Source organism: Leishmania major, chromosome 12 (genome assembly GCF_000002725.2).
Source record: "Leishmania major strain Friedlin complete genome, chromosome 12".
Taxonomy (NCBI): domain Eukaryota; phylum Euglenozoa; class Kinetoplastea; order Trypanosomatida; family Trypanosomatidae; genus Leishmania; species Leishmania major.
In genome coordinates, this window is record NC_007253.2 from 233,464 (window position 1) to 252,556 (window position 19,093).

Below are 19,093 nucleotides of genomic sequence, written 5' to 3' on the forward strand. Positions count from 1 at the left end.
GAGGAAGGGAGGGGGGAGAGTCGAGCAGAGCCGAACAGCAGAAACACAACAAAAAACAAATCGTTATGGAGACAAGAACCGAGCAAAGGCGAAGAAACTCATCGGAGAAAAGAAAAGGGGGAGGAAGGGGATGGGTGGGGTGACGCCAACAACAGAGGAACGTGGCAAAGAGGAGGAGGAGTTCCAGAGGGAGAGAGCGAATTGCACCACAAAAAAAAACAGAATAAATCTGCCGAGAAGGGTGGTGGGCTGAAGTCATGAGCGAAGGGTGTCGGAGACTCGGGGAGAACGAACAAAGAAAAAAGGCAAAGGGGGTGGAAGGGTAGACCTCAATGCCTACAGGATAGAGAGACGAGCAGATCCTCGTTTTTTTTTGCGTTCTCGGCTGTGCTGAGTTCATTTTTTTCTTTCCGTATCACTTTGCACTCCCCCACGCACGGAAACACACAGAAAAAAAAACTCACTTAGTACGCGCCATCAACACAAAAAGACGCGCGACAGCAACCGCAAGAAGAGACAGACGCATACAAAAACAAAAAAACAAACAAAAAAAAAGCAGAAAATGTTTTTTGTTCGGAACGAGAACGCTTCCCACCCTCCGCTGCTGCAGCTTGTCGTCTTCGGTTAGAGCGCCCTAACGCTCCGCGAATGCTCAGCCGTGATGGATCCCTGCCTTTGTCTGTGTTGCAATTCGCAGCCGCTTGGCACCCCGTCTGCTGGCATTATGTTGTTGTTGTTCGTCTTCCGTCCTTCGCTGTGGTTGCCCGCTGCCGCTTCGGCCGTGATAAAACAAAGGCGATCAGGCGCGAGCAAAAAGAGAGCAGAAGCGGAAACCCCGAGAAAAAAACATAAGAGGGGATCGAGAGTGCCGCCACAGCAAAGCTGGAGCCCCATTACGGCGTGGCACCGACAAGTGTAGGTGATAAAGTAAGCAGAGGAGGCTGGGTGGGTATGCGAGCGGTAAGTAAGCGAAAACGAAAAGAGACACGCAACAGTAACGCGGAGATGCTATGATACACGACGAGACAATGGGAAACACATCAAGAAACGAAAAGAAAGTCGGCAAGAGACGTTCGCTGAGCGCTTCGCTTTGTGTGCGGCTGGACTTCATGTGCTTTCAGTGAGTGCATTTCCCTAGCTTGCGAAGTGTCTCCGTTGTGCGTCGCCTCATCCCTTCCTTGCTGAACCGTTTTTTGCCGTTGTGGCGCCGTGGAGGGGGGAGAGATGACCATGATGAGAGTCCGAAGGAGCGGTGCAGGCAGCCGGTGAAGGAGAAAGACATAGTGCGAAACTCATCACCAACACAAAGAGAGTCGGAGAGGTGGCACAGATAGTCGCGAGGCACGAGTCACTGTACCGCGGGGTGCTCCCGCCCCACCCACCCCACACGAAAAAAAGTCCCTGTCCACCAAAAAGACAAAAAGTGTAGCCGTCTGGAGGCACTTCTGCGGCAGCAGGCTAGAAATAAAAAAGAGCTTGCAGACTTCGGTCGATCCAACCTGCTCCGAGCCTATTTCAATGTCTGCACTTTCCTGTGTCTGTGGCCGATGCTGTCGCCTTGCTAGCTGTGCTGTGCTCAGGTGTGGGTGGATGGCTGCACACACCCACCCTCCATTCTGGAAGCCATCTGCATGCTTACGCGCGTCGGTATGCTTGGTTTTACAGTGTTGACTCCCAACGCGAAGGGCCGGTTTTTTTTTGAGGGGGAAGAAGTGGGGCTTCGTTCATTTCGCTCCCTGCGCAGACTCGTTATGCGGGAGTGTAGTCGGATGGTGGAGAGGAGGGCAAGCATGTGTAATAGGATTAGAGAAAGACTAGCCGGTGTATGTTCGTGAGATGTAATGAGTCTTGTTGTTGCTCTTGTCCCGGAAAGCGGAGGAGCGCCAGGTTGAGGGCAGGAACAAGCACAGCCGTGCCCGGCGTGGACGAACGTGGGTGGGGTATGTACAGTACGAAAAAGGAGCGTGAGAGAAAGGGTCAAGGGGGAAACGAAGTGTGGTCGCAAGAGTCGGAGAGAGAGAGAGAGAGACGTGGTGAGAGGAGAAAGGACGATGAATGCCTTGCACACTCACCCCTCTGCGGCACAGCGCCATGCACACACAAGTTAATCAGCCGATACACCTCTGCATGTGCGCGTTTCGCATTGTGGGGATAGAAAAAGGAGGCATGCTTGCCACCACAACCTACGATGGTGCGCCATGGGGGCGAGGTGGAGGTCTAGCGTGAATGTGAGAGAGGAGAAAACAGAAGAGAGTCCCACAACACTCCCGCCAGACCTGGCTCGAGTGTTGCACTGCCCTCTCACCGCTATTTAGCTCATGTTTTGCCTTGTTTGTTACTGACGTCCCCTTGGTTGTTGTTGCCGTTGTTTCGCTTGTCTGTTGCTTGGGGTGGGGGGTTGAGACAGGTTGATTCGCAGGATATCACGGGAAAGGCGAAAAGAAAAGGGCGAGAGAGGATTGGGTGGGGAGGGCGCGGTTGCCGCGGGTCTGCCTGCCAGCAAAACGAAGGAGAGAGGGCAGAGAATACAACAAAAGAAATAAGCCAAACAAGCAGGCCAAACGGATACAAAGTCGGAGGGAGGCGTATATGCTGAGAAGGAGGGTGGTTGGAGTCGCGGCGGGATGGAGAGGGAAGGGGGGGGGCCTACGACACGCTGCGTTCCACCCACTCCGTTGAGTGCACCGATACATACATACACCATCACCACCACCAATCCCCTAATGTCCCTCCTCCAATTCTCTCTCTCCCCTTTATTGCACTGCCGTGCACAACAACGGACAGGGTACAACTGCCGCTCATGCGACTGAGCTCGAGTCTGTGCAAGGGCACGCTACCTCCCCTTCTTCTTTTCGGCACCGTCGCACGACGAGCGCAGGTGAGCTCGTACGCACACACGCCTGGCAACGCGCCTCGCCACCACCACCGATCCCCTGCCTTGACGTGTTTCGCATTCCCTCTCTCTTTTTCACCACCCACCACACACCACCTGCTCTGGTAATATAAGATGGACCACGCGCTCGTGAGAGAGACAGCTCGAGAAACCTCCATCAATCAACAGGAAATAAGAATAAATCAAAAGAGGAGGAGAGAGGGGGAGACGAAGGATTGCAGAGGCGCAGATGCAGGAGACAAATCAAAATCAAAAAGAAGCAGCAGCAGCACGAGGACAGAGGAGGAGCGAGAAGAACTGTGCGGAGGCTGGAACGTCGGCGCAAATCGATGAGTGGAAGACAGAGACAGAAGTGTGAATAAGGGGCCACCACAACGTAAGAAAATGCACGGCTGTCGCCCGGAAAGTCGTCCCCTCACCCCACCCTCTGTCCTGACCTTTCAGCGCCTCCGTCCAACTTGAAAACAGCACAGCCTTTATACATACATGCATATGCATATACTAAAGTGCATGGCTAGCTTCTGCACCGTGCCACACCAAGGAGGCTGAGCAGTAGAGATCATGCGCCCGAGGAACTCGGGTGCTACGGCGTCCGAGGAGAGGAGGTGCCGCCAGAGAGCGGAGCATGAGAGACGATGCTTTCGACACCGCGTACCACACGCGTGCAACGCAATGGTATACGTGGCCGCCCAACTGGATACGCCAGCTCCCACCTCCGTTTCGGGAAACAAGAATCGACGCGGGTGAGTGCGTGGGCGAAAGCTACGCACGCGCAGCACGTTCATTTCTGCCCACGGATAAGAAGCTGCGGTCCACATACACGATATGCGCCTGCTTAGCCTGCCCATGGCCCCGTGCGACATGGGCGTGCCCAAGAAGCCGCTCTCTCTCTCACACCCTCTTCCGCCTATCGAGTCTCGCGTGGTCTGGCCTTGGGAGGGAGGGAAGAGAGCCCCTGACCGCGGGGGTCAGGAAATCCCTGCGCACTATCGGGACAGTGATACCTTCGTAGCCGTCACGGGAAGCCAGCGCCCCTCTCCCACGGGTGCTGCTCAACCAGCGATAGGGGGTCGCGACCCTCCATGCAACGCTACAGGTAGGGAAACGCAAGCGTGCAAAGTGGCCGCCACACGCATCGGTGCCTGCTCGTCGGGGAAAGGCCGACGTACCGAAGGTGCGCGCGCCTTCCGTGTCCGGAAAGAAAAGAGAACATCGACGGCAAAGGCAAGTCAAATATGCATACCAATGAAAAAGGTGTGTGGCTCCTCACATCTGAACAATCACGCGAGGGGCGCAACGGCCCTCCAACACCGATGCACAACAGGAATGAAAGGAGGAGGGGGGGGGCAACGCAACGCAGAGACAAAGTCGCCCACGTGCATTCAGTGATGGGAACAAGTTCCACACTTTCACATCTATATATATATATATATGCACACGCACTAGCGGCCAGGCGGCACCAGCCACTGAACGCATATTTCCCTCGCCGCCATAGACGCTGAGAGCATGGGATGCGGAAGCGAAAACAAAATGAAGCCGGCAAGCACACAAGACACAGCGCAGCTTCGTAATAACCGAGGAAAACACAACGAGCGAAACAACAAAGAGCATGCAATGCAGCCGTGGTCCGTCCCCATACGATGGATACACGCGGACATGCGCACCCCGTGCGAGCACACATGTGCAAGCAAGAGTGGGAGAGACGCAAAGACCCTATGCTTGCCTGTGATAGCGCTGGACAGTACGCAAGGCGCGACATCACAACGCCGTTGAAAGCAGATCGCCGCCCCGCACCCAGTCGCACATCCTCTGTCGGCTGCGCGCCGGTAGGGCAGCAGCACGTGGGCCAGCGTGCTCCTGTCTGAATGTTTCCCTCGCAAGAAAAGAGCATAGAAAGCCCGAACAGGTCGTTGAGCGTGCGTAGAAGTCTTCACATGTACCATGTGGGAGTGTCTGCCGAGCCGTCTTCACCAGATAACATAAGGAAAGCAACAGGCAAAGACAAGAGAGAGTGACAGAGGCGATGCATGGGTGGGTGGGGAGGGGAAAGGGGGGAGGAGAAGGTGAGAAGGCAGCACCGTCACAGTCTCAAAAACAAAAAACGAAAAAAAAAAATAAACATCATCTCTGAAGCACTTCTCTTTTGTTTTTCCTTCTTGTTCGAATGAATAAGATGGGAAGGGTGATGCTCATCCACGAATACGTGAATATCGATCCGACACGCACAGACAAGAGAGACACACAAGAGAAGTAGGGGAGGGGGAGACTACAAAAAAAAAATGCATCTGCTCATGCACAGAGAGAGAAAGAGAGAGCGAGGCATACATACATGGAAGAGCGAGGAAGAGAAGAAGCTCGCGAGCGAGACGGCATAGCAGTGCTTGTGACCAACGCACATCGGCGACAGAAAAGTGAGAATAGTCCAGTCGCATTGTCGCCTCTGCTCTTCTTCACGCAAATGGAATGCGTGTATATGTGGTTTTTTTTTTATGTGCCGGTGAGGCGCAGCAGTGAGCCCCTCGGCCTTTTTCCCTCGCCATTGGCTTTCGTTTAGCTGTTGTCCCTTCGAATCTCCTCTTTTCTGCTGGACACCCTCCTGGTCGGTCAAAGGTGTGTGTGCCCCCCCCCCTAAGGCAACACGGACGAACAAGAAATACTACTAAAAGTAACCAGAATAAAAACGAGAGAGAGAGAGAGAGGGGGGGAAAGGGAGGGAGATGAGCATCAGACATGTCGAAGAGCGCGCACTTGGGTGTGCGCCACGTCCTCGCACATAACGAGACGAGCATAGCAACAAGAAACACACACACACACACACACACACACACACACACAACACCGCATAAGCCCTGAAAAAAAAAAAGGGGGGAGGGGGGCAAAAGACGAGAAACGAGACGGGAGAAAGCGGACCGGTGCCGGAGGAGACGTGCCAGAAAGACATGCGTAAGAGAGACAGTGTGTGTGTGTGTGTGTGTGTGTGTGTGTGTGTGTGTGTGTGTGTGTGTGTGTGTGTGTGTGTGTGTGTGTGTGTGAGAGACAAGGCGTGCAGCGGCGCCAGTGGGGTGAAACACGCACACGCACACACGACAGCGAGCAAGCATAAACGAACAATGAACGGCAGTAACGCAGAGAGAGAGAGAGAAAACAGAGAGACATCGCACACACGTTCGGGAACTCACCCACCCGCACGACTCGCACAGCTACATGAAACCGAAACCACAGAAAAAAAAGAGCGAGACGTGGACACTCGAGCAACCCTCCCCCCCCCCATCCCCTGCTCGAGCTCCGTCTCTTTGTGCTTGTTCCGCTGCGGGTGCCATCTACGCGTGGGTGTGCGAGCGCGTGCCCACCGAAGAAAGAGAGGCAGGCAGGCATACAGCGAATCCGATCACAATGGAAGACAGGAAAAGTGCACGCCCATCAAAAAGAAACGTGAGACTTCCCCCCCCCCTCCCGACACACACACACACACAAAAGCAGAGGGATCACAATGAGTGTATGTGGGTGTATACACACCTCCTGACGTGTGTCTGGGTGCATGATCCGGTTGGCTCTTCTTTCGCTCACACGCCGTCGCTCTGTCCCTTCCCTCCTGCTGCCAGAAGGAGCGATCGGGCATCGCTTCCACTCTCTTAACCCATCACCACTGCCACCATCCCAGATAGGATCCGAGAGAAAACGCGAAGCTGAAAGACAAAGAGAGGGTTTGAGGTGCCGAGGAGGAGGAGGAGGAGGAAGGGGGTGGGAGACGTGCAAGCAGAACAGAAGCGGGATACGAAGAGAGAGAGAGAGAGAGGAGAAAGATCTATGCACTCTGCAGAGAATGCTAGGCCGAGACAACACAGAATAAACGTCAGCAAAATAAAATTCGCGTCAGTCACCTTATCGAGCGCATACTTGGGCGTCTACCACAGGCGCAACGGGGAGAAGGGCCCCAAAGACCGAGCCAAGAAACGAAAGAAAAGGAAGAGCGACAGTGCGAACACTTCAAAGAAACAATCCACTGAAGGAGAAGGAGGGTCTCGCATACCGACAAACAAACAAACAAACAAACAAAAAAAGATGCGAAACATATTCGGTGCGTTCTCCTTTCAGCTGGGGGCAGTAGAAATAGAGAGAGAGAGAGAGAGAGAAAAAAAAGTCAAGAAAACGCGATCGCGTGAACAGAACTCACACGCGCACACAAACAAATGAAAAGAAAGACGCGCTGTCAGCTTTCCCTAAACACACACACACACACACAAAAAAAAAAAAAACGTGGTGGTTGGCCGAGAAACAAGAGAGAGAGGCGATGAGCACGACCCCCCATGGGGTCCGGCCTGAAAGAAGCAGAGGAAGAAGTCAACGAAAATAACATGAGATACTTCTTTTTTGCTTGAGTGAGCGTGAAGACGTGTCTCGCTCTCGCGCTCTCTCTCTCTCTCTCTTGGAACGAAACGAAAAAATCAAGCGAATGCGGGCAAAGATGAGCAACACCGAATTCGCAAAAAAAAAAGGGTGAGTCAAAACAGCCGGCACAGGCTCAAGTACGCCGAAGTGCGAATGTGTGCCAAAGGTGCACACAATCACATTCACTCACTCACATACCTACATACACACGCAGAGAGAGAGAGAGACGCACGCACACAGCAATGTCGGCACATAACGAGAGATTTTTTGTTGTTAGTTTCGGGAACATGAGAAAGGGAGGACAAGAAAAGGGAATACAGCCGATCGCAGACTGCCTGTCTGTGACTGTGTCACTGTTTGTGTTTGTGTATGTGTGTGTGTGTGTGATGTGTACTGGCTGTTCGTTACTGGAGTGAAGAAGGAGCGACGCGGAAGACGGAGAAGAGGGGAAGGCCGTCAAGACCAACAACACTCGTACGACAACAACGGAAAAGAGGCCAAAGAGAGGGCTAGTCGAGCACGTTTCGGCTGGCAGTAGGTATAGATAGCGAGACCACACAAGAGAAGCCGGCGTTTTAGGGGATTAGGACAAGGCAGAGCTTGAAAGACACAATGTAAGACGAAAAAAAAAATTACAGAGATTCGCGGCGTCACAGGGCGCGAACGTCTGACGAGATTAAAGTGAAGAAGTCGCACAGCCTACGTAAAAATATCGGAAAAAGTAAAGAAGCCACACAAAATCCGGAGATAGAGAGAGGGGATAAAAGGAAGATCTCAACATGACACAGACACACACACACACATACACAAGAGATAACAGACGACACAAGACGTGAAACAAGACTCGAACGGACACAAAAACACGAGCACGCTAGATTATTGAAACGGAGAAGCAACACGCATACGTCGAACACACCAAACACGCAGACAAGCGCACGTAAACTTGTGTACGCTGATAATACAGCCCACACCTCTTATGCACACCGCACAAAAAAACAAAAAGAGAGGGCGGGAGAGAAAACGGAAAGGCTGCAAAGAAGAAAAGGACAAAGGTGGTGGAGGTGCGCACGACATGGTATGAGCAGGCGCGCGTCCATCTTTTCAGTCTCTCCCCTCCCCAAAAGAAACACAAAGAAAGCCTATAGAAGTGACACAGGAGCGACCACCAAACCAACCAAACCAACCAAACACACATACACACACACACACACACACAAGATGGTGTGGAAAGCGACCGAACACACCAAAAAAAAAAAATTACAAAAAATGGGAAAAGGAAAGCCAAGTAAGATAAGGGCACTCACACTCAGAGAGGGGAGGGGAAACAAACGCTGAGCTACCATACGTGGAGGGACACAAAGTATAAGGGGTGGGGGCAGGCAATGATGACGACATACACAATATATATATATATATATACATATATATATATAAAGGGTGAGAAGGGGCAAAAGGAGGAGCGGAAAAAGAAACCCACAGAACGCCTGAAGAGCAACGCACAACGATGGATCGGAGAAGGAACGAAGGAGCCCTCACCGAGCGTATTATCAGCTCCTTCGTTTTCTGTACACCTCGCTCTCTGTTTGTGTGTAAGGATCTGGGGGTGTGATTGCTCTTCCGTGCGCTTCGACGGGGGTACCTTGTGCACAATGCGGTGCCTGGACCTATGCGTGGTTATGCGTAAGAGTGTTGGGGCGTAAGCATGCGTGAGAGGTCCAACGTCGCGCATGTGCGTCGTCATGTCCTTGTAGAGAGAGAGCAGTGAAGCCCAGGATGGCAGGTGGTGCTGTCACTACAGGCCGCTTGCAACGCGCAGATGCACAGGCGCGCGCATGCGCGAAGCACCACACAAGAAAAAAGGCCAGTGCCGCAAGAGTGAGGAAAACACAGAGAGAAAAAAGGGAAGAGAAGGGGCGTGGAGGAGGGAGGGGCCTCCACATCGATCCGCAGCAAGGGAAAGGCAAAGTACTACGCAGAAACAACAAGACCGAAAAACAAAGAAGAGGCCGGTGCCCCTCCGAAAGGTATCAAGGGAAGAGAAGGACACGCACGTTTTGCGGTGGTTGTTTTCCGCGCAGGCAAAACACAAGAGCCGCCCCAAAACAGCGAGCGAATCGAAACCGGACAGTGGGCGACCGTGCGTTGGCCCCGAGCATTCGTATGGCATGGGGACGGTCGTGCGCAGGGCGGGAAAGAAAGTGGAAGGAGGGTCATTGGAAGCACCAGCCAGAAACAGACTTTGCTTCTATCGTTTCAGTGTCACACGAGCGAAAAGAACCGACTACAACTTGTCACATCACACACACATATATATGCACACACACACACACACACACAGAGAGAGAGAGAGAGAGACCACCCACAGGGATGAGCAGATGGACACCACACAACAGATGCGCAAGGCACAGCATCGGCATGCGCCTCAAAACACACCACCAACAGAAGCGAGGGAGCGGTGTAGTGAAACAACGACAATGAAGGAAAACAATGAGAAAGAGAGAGAAAGGTTGTGCAAAATCATGTGTGCGTGACGAGGGGACAAAAGAAGGAAAACGACACCAACAACGAAAGGAAAACGTCCATCAAGACGGTCCAATACCAGAAATGGGAAAAGGGATCACACGCCCGCCCACACAAACATGCGCGCACACAAAACAAAAGAGAGGGTGTGTGTGCGTGTGTGTGTGTGTGTGTGTGTGTGTGTGCGTGAACAACAGAAACGATCGGAACGTAAACACGAGCAGATTTAAAACGCTCACTAACAGCAGCAAACAACTAAACGACATGAAGACATAGACTAGACAACGAAAAGAGAGAACGGAAGAAGTGGGGGAAGGAGGAGTCTGTTGGGATGGAGATGAAGATGGAGACGGAAAGAGAAAGAGAGCGAAAGACGTAAAGCCTGCCAGATCATAGGTGTATATAAGTGTAGGTATATATAACAGAAGAGGGCCACAAATGGGGGCGAAAAGAGAACAAGAGCGGTATAAGAAACAGTGTCGACTGTCATTCGTGGCTTGGGTTGCGTATGTGATGGGGGGGGGGGTCTCTGTGTATGTTCCGCCTTCGGCTTATCTGTGCGTAAGAGCCCGAGAGAGAGAGAGAGAGAATAACGGGGGATGGACACAATAGAAGTAAATAAAAAGAAAAAGAGAGAAGGTGAGTGATGTATAGAGACAGATATGTAGAATCGGCGAAGAGAAAGGCGAACGAAGAACAGCAGAACCCAGAAACACGAGTATGCTTTGGAAAGTTAGTAGATCGGGATATAGAAACGGAGAGGGGAGGGGGGAAAGGTGGTGGTGGTGGTGGTGGTAGTCCTCGTCGTAGTAGTGGACCAGCTCGACAAGAACGAAAAAGGAAAATCTTTATCACCAAACAGACAAACAACACGTCATACGGCATACGCCGCGCACACCGAATTGTGAAGGGACAAAACGATACCCCTGTGACTTGAGCAAGACAACACGTGCGGTTACAACCACAAAGATTCCTAGACATAAAAGCGTGCAGACATGCAAGCAGACAGCCGCCATGACATGCTCACATGGAAACCCGAGTAGAAAGCTGGTGAGGAAGAAGCAAGCTTGCTAAACGCTATAAAGAGGGTGGGCAATGAAAGAAAAAGCAGCTGGGCGCACGCTCGCAGACACACACACACACACACATGCATACAACACCAAACGCACATCACGAGAACGCAAGAAAGCTAACAGGAGCACGAAAAAAGAGGTTTCGTGTAGCAACCTGTAGCGGCGGCGAGCGAGGGGGGTCGATGAGCCGGGGAAAAAGCCCTGGAGAACTAACAAGCAACACCACACGTACACACAGGCGCATGTACACACGAGTGCGCACACACATGGCGCTTAGAAAAACAAAAAAATAGACAAAGGCGACTGATATAGAAATGAACACACGTATACGTGTTTATATTTACATATGCTCTTATATTCATTTATATGGCAAACCGCCACAGAAGCATGAACACACACACACACAAGAAGAGTGTGAACCCTTTCCATGCAAGGCAGCACAAAAACGAAAAAAGAAAACACGTGCGCAACGGGAGAAAACATATATATATATAGCACGCAAAAAAAGGGAAGTCGGCCGCGTGATGCTGTTTTTTGATGAAAATGAGAACGACACACCGCAACAACATGGAAACCAATCACCACACACACACACGCACAAAAAAAAAGAAAACAATACCCATGACGAAGGCTTCAAGCTACAGTGCACGAAAAAAAAGAAGAAAAGAATGAGCGAGAAAAGCAGAGAGGAAGGGGGGAAGGCACCCAACAAAGGAAGCATGAAAAGTCGGAAAAAAAAAAGAAGACCACAGAAACAGGGCGAAAGGAGCACACGCACAGACACATCCACATACACACACACACACACACACGCACAGAGGAGATCCAGAAAGGAAACTCAGGAGCAGGAACAAAAGAATAATAATAATAAGGCAGAGAAGGAAGAAGGCAAAAAGAGATGCGCCACAGGCGCCAGGATATAGGCGAAGAGAAGCGAATTAGTCACAGAAGCGAATTTGGTAAGACACAAAGACCCCAGTGGCACAACGCACGAAGACGTCCTGCGTTCTGTTCTGCTTCAGTTGCGTTTTTCGTTGCGCTTCATATCCGTGTCCGTGCCTGTGTCCGCATGTGTGTGTGTGTGTGTGTGTGTGTGTGTATGTGTATGTGTGTGTGTGTGTGTGTGTGTGTGCATGCCGGCCTGCGTGTGAGTTTTGTGTGTATGAGTCCGTGCACCATGAGGGTGCCAGGATGCATCACACGCAGAGATATACACATAAGCATCGCATGCTCACACACACACACACATACATACATACCCCGCGCCGCCCCGGAGGAGGAGGGCTACTGGAGGATGTAAGGTGTGCTTCATCCTCGGCCCGTTCTCTCTGTGTTGCTGTTGTTCTTCATCGTCGTTCTGTTTTTTTTTTGTGTGTGTGTGTGGTTTGCTGCTGCTGTGTGTTTCTCTCCTCCTCTACTGGAACGGCACACACTAAAAAAAAATAGAAAAACGCAAAGGCTAAGGAGAAAAAAAAAGGGGTGCGCGGAACCAACACGCAGGGACGATTCTACACGTATCGGGCATGCGTGTGCGTCCGTGTGGGTCCGTGTGCGAGAGAAAGAGAGCGTTGGAGAAGGCAACGAGAAAACAAACACAGACGTGCAAGAAAGCAGCAGGCGAGCAAACCAAAAAAAAAGATCGAAACGAAAATACGCCATTCAAAGGCACTACACACTCAAAGAAGAGGAGGGAGAGGGGGAGGGGGGAAGAAGAACAAGACAACGGTTATCAAAACCAAACCAATAAAAAAACGCATAAAGCAGGAGGAGGAGGGTCAACGAAAGATGATGTAGGAAGGCTGGGGGCGGCGGAGAGGTGACCGAGCGAACAGAGATTTCGTGGACGTGCACCCACTCACAGATAGCGAAATAAGGAGCAAGGCAACCAAAAAGGAGGGGGAGGGAGAATGGGGAAAGAGAAGAGGACACGGGGCAGGAGAAACAACGTAAAAAAGAACCCCAAGAATGAAAGTGCTGATGGTGATGAGAGCAAGCCAACGACAGTGAGAGAGAAGCGCCGCGACATGGCAATCGCCTCCCACACGTGCACGCAGGGGATATGTAGGGGGAGAACGCAAACACACTTTTTCTGCAGCTCCGCCTCGTCGTTTCTTCTGGTGGTTTCCATCACGCTCCTTGTTCTCCTTCGGCTACTGTCGAGTGTTCCGGTGTGACTTTAACCTCTGTTGACATGACCCGTACCTCTCACGATGCTCTTTGTCCCGTTCATCTGGAATTCCACTCCTCCATCCGTTGCACACGCACACAGATCGTCATGACCTCAGCGCGTTCTCGTTTTCCACTTCGCTTCGTAGTTCTTTTCGTTGCTTCCGAAGCACCGTTTGACAGATGCGGCGTTCTCCACACTTTCTGCTGCATAACTCGTGCAGATAAATAGCACCCGCTCGCCAGAAAAGTAAAATCCCAAAAAATATCCTCTTTTCCCCTCTTCACTCTCTCCTGCGAACAAGCACACACACACACACACACACACACACACACACACACGCCCGTCCCCCCTCTCACACCCCCTAGCAGGCACACTTCTTCAATGCCTAACGTTGAAAACAAAGCAGAAAAAAACATACAGAAACCAAAAAAAAAAAACATAGGGAGGAGAAAGGAGAAACGTTGGGGGAGAGACAGTGCAGGAGGAGGAGAGAGAGAGGGATGTGGAGAAGAGAGAGAGCGGTGCAAGCCCTGGATGCTGCACAGCGTCTGTTTTATTTTTTTGTTTTCGTGCATTTTTTGCTTTTCCGACGGTGAACGAATATACAGACGACATCTCTGATTGCCCCTTGCTCTTTCTTCGCTCTTCCGTTTGTTGTTTGTTGTTCAATATAGCGTGGTGTGTGTCTGTCACGGAGTACCTGAACGTGCAAACTCACACGCACGCATTTTGGTGCGGGCACGTCGCTGGGAACTCGCGCGACGTGCTTCTTGCGCACACACCTTCTTGTTTACCCCTTTCTCTCCCGCTCCATTTGGTTCCTTCGCTGGCGCACTAACACGGTATGGCTTCTTGCAGCCTCGCTGCGTTTTTGCACCGGCGTTCACCATGAGAAGCCGTTCAGCTCTCTGAGGGGAAAAAAAATGCCGCTCACACACGCATCATCGGCCACGGCACCTCTGCATTTCACGGAGAGCGTGCATACGTGCAGAGAGCAGCCGTAATCAGCGACGAGGTAGAAAGAAAAAGGCTTCGAAAGCGAGGACAAGCCCAGTCTCACAGGCACACGTCGAAGGCTGCGAGAAAGAGAAGCAGAAACAAAAACAAGACAAGCGAGGAGAGAGAGAGGGGGGGGGAGGGAAAGCACACCGCCCAACAAAAACGTAAAAAAAAATACAAAAAATACATAGTCATGCCCTCACCGCCACATGAAAGGACCCGCGGCGAGTTCAGCAAGCGGGAAAAAAGGAAAAAGAAACGTACAAGAGGGGATGGGAAAAGTGCCGTCATGCGAACTTAGCGAAGCCCACACCCCAGGAGTGTGTGTGCGTAGATGTCTGGGAAGGATGGGGGTGCGCTAAGTTACCTCGACGCACTCGCATCTTGTCGTTCTTTCGATCCTTGGTCTACTTCGCTTGAGAAATCCTGCTTCTCCCTTTTATCTATTCGGGCGCTCCTTTGGTTCTGCATCGTGCTCTCTGCAAAGATGCGCATGCGCGTGTGTGCTCCTTGTTGCCTTACTCAGTTTCGGTTAGGAAAACGTCCACCTCTCCAGACACAAGCAGAAGCAGAGAGGCGCCCAAACCACACGATAAAACGCGCTTGGCGAGCGACGAAGCGAAGGCATACACACCAGGCGCACGTGCGTGCACATGCACAGACACATACACTGAGCGGCGAAAACAGACACAAAAAGCCCAGACATGTACCCACCGACGCGCACCCCGCCTGTTTAACAGCGAGAAGAGCGTCAACAGAGAAAGAGCACACATGACTGAGCACGATTATTTTTTTTTCTTTCTCTTTATCGCGCAGGGACGCAAGGAAGAGAGAGAGAGAGAGAGAGAGACACACACAACTGGAAGAGCCATCATGAATTTACAAGAGAAAAAAAAAAGGCGACACAGAATGGAGAAAGAGAGATACGCAGAGATGCGGAACACGAAAAAAAAAAAGCCAAGCCAAGCACGCAAGCACAAGCTAACCGACAACACAAACAAATAAAGATGGGAACACACAGTAACGAGAAAAAAAAAAGGAAGAGGCGAGTGAAACACATCCGGTACACTCGAAAGCGGCAGTTCCGCCCCCCTCCCACACATACACACACACACGCACACACACACACACACCGCTACAGCGAACATCAGTCTGTTCGCGCGTTGGCTTTCTCTCCCGTGTAGATCAAAAACAAAACAAATGATGAAAGACAACCATCGCCGTGGCAGAACGACAGCTTCCGGGCAAAGGACTAACTAGAGCATCGGTAGTGGTGATGACGGTGGTGCACGACAAGAATAGAAAACAGCGCAAACCCTCCGACGCGAGGGAGCGAAGAAGCAAGAAAAAAAAAAGAAGAAAAGGAAAACGACACACACACACACACATGTATATATATATATATATGTAGTTACTTATTTGCATGAAAAACATTCACGCGAAAGAGGCGGGGGAAAAAAGGGACGACCGCAGAGGACGTGGGGCAGTTACTAATAATGACCGTGCTGGAAGTTGAAGCTGAGCACAAGCGAAGAAAAAGAGCAGGGGAGGGGGCGGTGGCAAAATAAAACCAAAGCGCAAGAGGAGGAGGAAGAAGAACGCGCGCGTTGACGTCATGAAAGGACACACGAAAATATTTTTAAAAAGGCTCGTAGCGACTAAGACTGGACAAAGACGGACAGCAGTATATACGAGCTGAGGGGAGCATCAGTGAGCAATAAAAAAAAAATACCGATCATCGAAAGCAAGCGCAAAGGTGCTCATACAGTCGCGCGCCAGTACACACAGACACACAAAAAAAAAAGGAAACGGAAATATACATGCACGGGACTCCACCATCCATGAGCAGCATCGATCAAAAAACAACAATCATAACGCGCAAACATGATGTAGCCATAGATCAGCTTCCTTCAGCAAGGCGGCCATGGAGGAGGGCGAAACAAGGCGATCAGTGTCGCTCGCAAGGCCTTTGTGAGGGAGTGCGACGTAAAATAGATAAAACAAACCAGGAAAGAGTCCAGGAAGACTGATGAGGACACACCCACGCGCACACATGACGGAGACATTGACAAGCGAAGAAACAGCGGAGTGGCGAACAAAGAAAAAGACAATAGCGAACTAGGTGATGGAGCTGTGTGGGAAGAGCGTCAGAAGGCGCGCACAAGTTTAGAGGGAGACAGAGAGAGGCAGAGCGATTACACGAAGAGACGCGTACATGCGGAAGGGTGAGCAACCGATACCACCACAACCGATCACACCGTCACAGATGCACAGACACAGGCAAGTGCGCTATAAAAGACACAAATTCAAGGGTTGACAGACAAACCCAGGCAGAGAGGAGTCATGGGGAAACAGCCGAGGAAGTAAAAAAAAAAAAGAGCATCCAAAGACTGCGGAGGAGAGCAGGAGGATAAAATGCGTCGCATAAGTATGCCACTGCTCCACGCACGCGAGTCCGCTCTAGTTCGTCCATCTGTTGCGTTTCCCTTGCCTCCCCTTTTCTGTGGCTCGTTATTTTCATTTTCGCGCTTCCCTTCTGTTTTGCGTTAGTGCGGGTGGTCTAAACTTTTCTTCTCGCGCTCAACGCACTGCACTCCTCCTTTTCCCGTACTCGTTCGCCTCCAGCGGCCGCAAGGGCAGCTGCCGTGCTGCGGCCCTCCACCACCGCCATCTCTCTCTCTCTCTCTCTCTCTCTCTCTCTCTCTCTTGCTCGTGCTTTTACGTGGGAGAGTGACTTCGACAACAAAAAACCGCAGGCATACCGTACAGATGCCCTTCCTATTCTGTTGGTGTTGTTGTTGTTGCTGGTGTTGCTGGTGGTGTTGTTGTTGTTGTGGTTGCGTTTCCCCCGTGCTCACCAGGTTCCCTTTGCCTGCGCGCTCGTGTTCTGTTATCTTCCGCCTACTTCTGTTTGTGCCCCTCCCTCCCTCCCTCCCAATCCGTTTACACGACATGTGCGCGGACAGTGCCCACCCGTGAGCCGATACAGCTACAAACACACACACATACACACACGCACACACATTCATCTACATTCACATATATATATATAGAGAGAGAGAGAGAGACGGACATCCGTCTACACACGCAAACGTACGAGCGCGTACATCTCTGTCTCCCTATCTCCATCATGCCTCCGCACGCGTCTTTTGATTTAGCCGTCACTTTTCCGTTGTTGCGTTGTTGGCGTGTTGCGTGTAAGAGGTGGGGGGAGGGGGGTATATCCGTGGACGAAGGAAGGAGGTGGGGGGTGGAGTGCACTGCGCGTCTGCGGAAGTTAACAGAGAAGGAGCAAGGTACACATGGCAGACAGCTTTTTCCGCAAAACAACGACGAAAAAAAAAAAGAGCGTCGAAAGAAGGCGTGAAAACAAACAAGCGAGACGGCTTTTTGTTGTTGTTGTAGTTTGGGGGAGGGGGAGGAGGAGGAGGGGGGAGTCTTTCGTGTCTTTGTTTTTTTAATGTTGTTCGCGTTGGGATCGAGGGAGAGAGAGGGAGGGTCTGCCACCTTGGACAAGAAGCTCCTTACGAGCCCTTCGCTGGTCCGCAGCCTTCGCATCATGGCCCTGTGCACGGTGTCTTTACTCTTCTGTTTTCTTAGTACTATTTCGCATGTGGGTGGCACACATCGGCTGAGCAACTCTCTCTCGCTGGGTGTGTAGGTGTGTGGGTGTGTGTGGCCGATGAGGCGAGGCAACCGGGGAGAGACCGAGAGTGGGAGGGAAGGAAAGGCACCAATCCCTTTCGCCAGGGTGTATGCATTTGAGGAATTGGTCTGTGTCTTCGGATCACTCGATCGCTACGCTGCATCATGCCATGAACGTATCGTGCTGATGCGCCCCACCACCCCAACGCATACGCAGGCGAGCAGCAGCCACCATCCATCACGGCAAAAGCCCTTCTCCCTCCTCCCCGTTTCGCAGATACAGCTTCCCCAGAAGCCTTTGCATGCCTACTGGCGATGAGCCCTCACACCTGCCTCCATCAGCTCTTCCTGTTCACTCCCAGCTTGCTGGCACGGCGTGCTTACAGTTGAGCTGCATCGACTGTAATGTGTGCGCTTGACAGGGGGAGGTGTTCGTGGATATGGCTATGTGGCACACACACACACACACATGTGCGCCGCTGGGTGACTCCATCAGTCGAACACGGCCATCTGCTGCGCTGCCCACAGCATGGCCGCTGCCTGGCAGTTTTCCTGGTCAGCGCTCGGAAAAACGCCCTGCCGCTGCGTCTGTGGCTGCACCGCACGCTCAAAACGATGGTGGGCCGCAAGCACCTTCTCTCCACCGGTGCCCTCCCTAACATCGTGGAGAGCTGGCGGCACCGCTCGAGCGGCGCTGCTTTTGCCCGCGCACGGCTGGCGCTGCAGATGCCCCCACGACAGCTGCACCTCCTCTCGCGGAGAGGACGCGCTGTCTTCAAAGCTGCCCTGCAGCCACTCCACATCATCGCCGACGAGTCGCAGACCACAGCCGCTGACATTATTGCTTCGATCGGCGCCGCGGAAGGACACGCACTGGCTGCCGCTGTCGTAGTTGCCGCCCCAGCGGGGCTGCTGGAGCGGGCGTGAGCCACATGCGCTGTGAGCCTCGGTGGGTGCAGGCATGATGGACGTGCTTACCCCAGGAGTAAAGGACGCATGAAGTGTCGGCACCACCGCACACTCCAGCTCCGTTGTAACAGCGCCTACGGCGGATGACGATGGCATTGAGCGGCCATAGACGTCGTCGGGCTCCTGCGCCCCGGCAGATGTGAGCAGGGTACAGGAGAGACAGTGCGGCATGAGGCCCAGGTGCGGGTCCTTTGGTTCAAGTTGTGCGTCGTTACTGCCGCTAGAGTTGTCGACGGCCCGGTGCTCCGGTTCCGAAAAGAGGAGTGGTGCGTTGTTGGTGTGCGGCATTGTGTACTGAGAAGCGACGTCGCTCCTGCTTACTTTAACGACCCCGGGCACAACGACGAGTCCTTCAATGTGTCTCATGTTTGCTGATGAATGCGGCGCCGGCAGCATCGAAGAGGTCGTGGTAGGCTCGGTGGAAGAGCTGCTCAT

At 52.2% G+C, this 19,093-nt stretch overlaps 1 protein-coding gene across 1 annotated transcript; it reads right to left on the reverse strand.

Annotated features, from left to right (window-relative positions):
• Positions 1-18,181: 18,181 nt before the first annotated feature.
• On the reverse strand, positions 18,182-19,093 carry LMJF_12_0490 (hypothetical protein; the record flags this gene model as incomplete). Its single annotated transcript, XM_001681603.1, has 1 exon — positions 18,182-19,093. One exon carries the CDS (start codon positions 19,091-19,093, stop codon positions 18,182-18,184), a length of 912 nt encoding a protein of 303 aa, XP_001681655.1.